The sequence below is a fragment of the Tupaia chinensis genome, unplaced genomic scaffold (genome assembly GCF_000334495.1).
Source record: "Tupaia chinensis unplaced genomic scaffold, TupChi_1.0 Scaffold000056_1, whole genome shotgun sequence".
NCBI classification, from domain to species: domain Eukaryota; kingdom Metazoa; phylum Chordata; class Mammalia; order Scandentia; family Tupaiidae; genus Tupaia; species Tupaia belangeri.
This window is the reverse complement of record NW_006159514.1, coordinates 1,427,865-1,428,914: the sequence shown is the minus strand read 5'-3', so window position 1 is coordinate 1,428,914 and position 1,050 is coordinate 1,427,865. Positions and strand designations below refer to the sequence as shown.

Sequence of the window (1,050 nt, the reverse complement as noted above, 5' to 3'; positions counted from 1 at the left end):
AATGTGATGTGTGTGGGTGTGTGTGTGTGTGTGTGTGTGTGTCCAAGATCCTGAGAGGAGAATGAAGGAGAAGGGATTGGAGCCTGGCCATCCCGTCTGGGGGTGATTTCCTGCTATCTTTTTCTCTGTTTCTCTCTTTCTCTCTGGTGAACACATGCATCGTATAGCAAAAAATCTCTCTAAAAAAAGAGTTATCCAATTTATTATCAGTAATTTAATGGAATGCTTACAAAATTCAAAGAACAGATGAAATGGCTGGATGTTATTAACTCAAACAAGCTTGGGCATATTAAGTTTTCAAAACATAGGAAATATTGTACTCTTCCAAATCAGATGTGCTTAAAATGTTCAGAACTCACCTATGATAAAACTGCAAGAAATACAAATTGTCTTCTTTTCTTCTCATTATCTTCTAAAAAATGAAAAATCTGTAGGAGTCCAAGGAGTATGGTCCTCTGGTTTTGTGCCTTGACATAGTACACAGTTCAGTCATGAGAAAGGAGTGAAAATACTAATTCGGAGGTATTTTGAGTCTAGTGCAATGGTTTCTGGAATTTGCCTTGAACCCACACTCGGTGCATTTTCACTTGTTTTTTCCTATTAACTTGTAAGCGACGATCAACCAGATTTTGCTTTTCATCTAAACCAGCTTTGCAGAACATACTGTGGATTTCCTCTGTGAGATAAAAATGTCAATCAGGGATTGACAAGAAGAAGGGGACCAGGAAGAAGGGGAGGTCAGGAACAATAGAACATTGACAGAATGACTGACCATCTCAATTTCATTTACATCAAAAAACACTCTCTAGTCCAACTTCAGGAAAGAAACCTAGGAATCTAAGTGTTTTCTCTACTTTTCAAAAATACACCAAGTATAAACGGGCTAACATAGCAGGCATAAACAAATATATAAAACCACTGGCTGCAGTCTTCAATGTTTTGAAAGGTGACCCTCATTTATATTATAAATTTTTTTAAAGTTCATTTACTTTTTCTTTCCTTTTTTTTTTTTTTTTTGGAGGGTTTTTTTTTTTTTAGGGCTCGTGCTCT

General features: G+C 36.3%; 1 protein-coding gene across 3 annotated transcripts in view; it reads right to left on the bottom strand.

Annotated features, from left to right (window-relative positions):
• METTL8 (methyltransferase 8, tRNA N3-cytidine) overlaps positions 1 to 1,050 on the bottom strand; it is a 135,141-nt gene that overhangs the window by 24,541 nt on the left and 109,550 nt on the right. For 2 of the 3 annotated variants that reach the window (XM_014592089.2, XM_014592097.2), the window contains one exon: positions 186 to 676. The exons of the other annotated variant lie outside the window; for it this stretch is intronic. In XM_014592089.2, coding sequence (XP_014447575.1) covers positions 534 to 676 — 143 coding nt within the window. In that variant the 3' untranslated portion in view covers positions 186 to 533. Of the gene's footprint in view, positions 1 to 185; positions 677 to 1,050 lie in introns of those variants that run through there. 3 annotated transcript variants of the gene reach the window in all.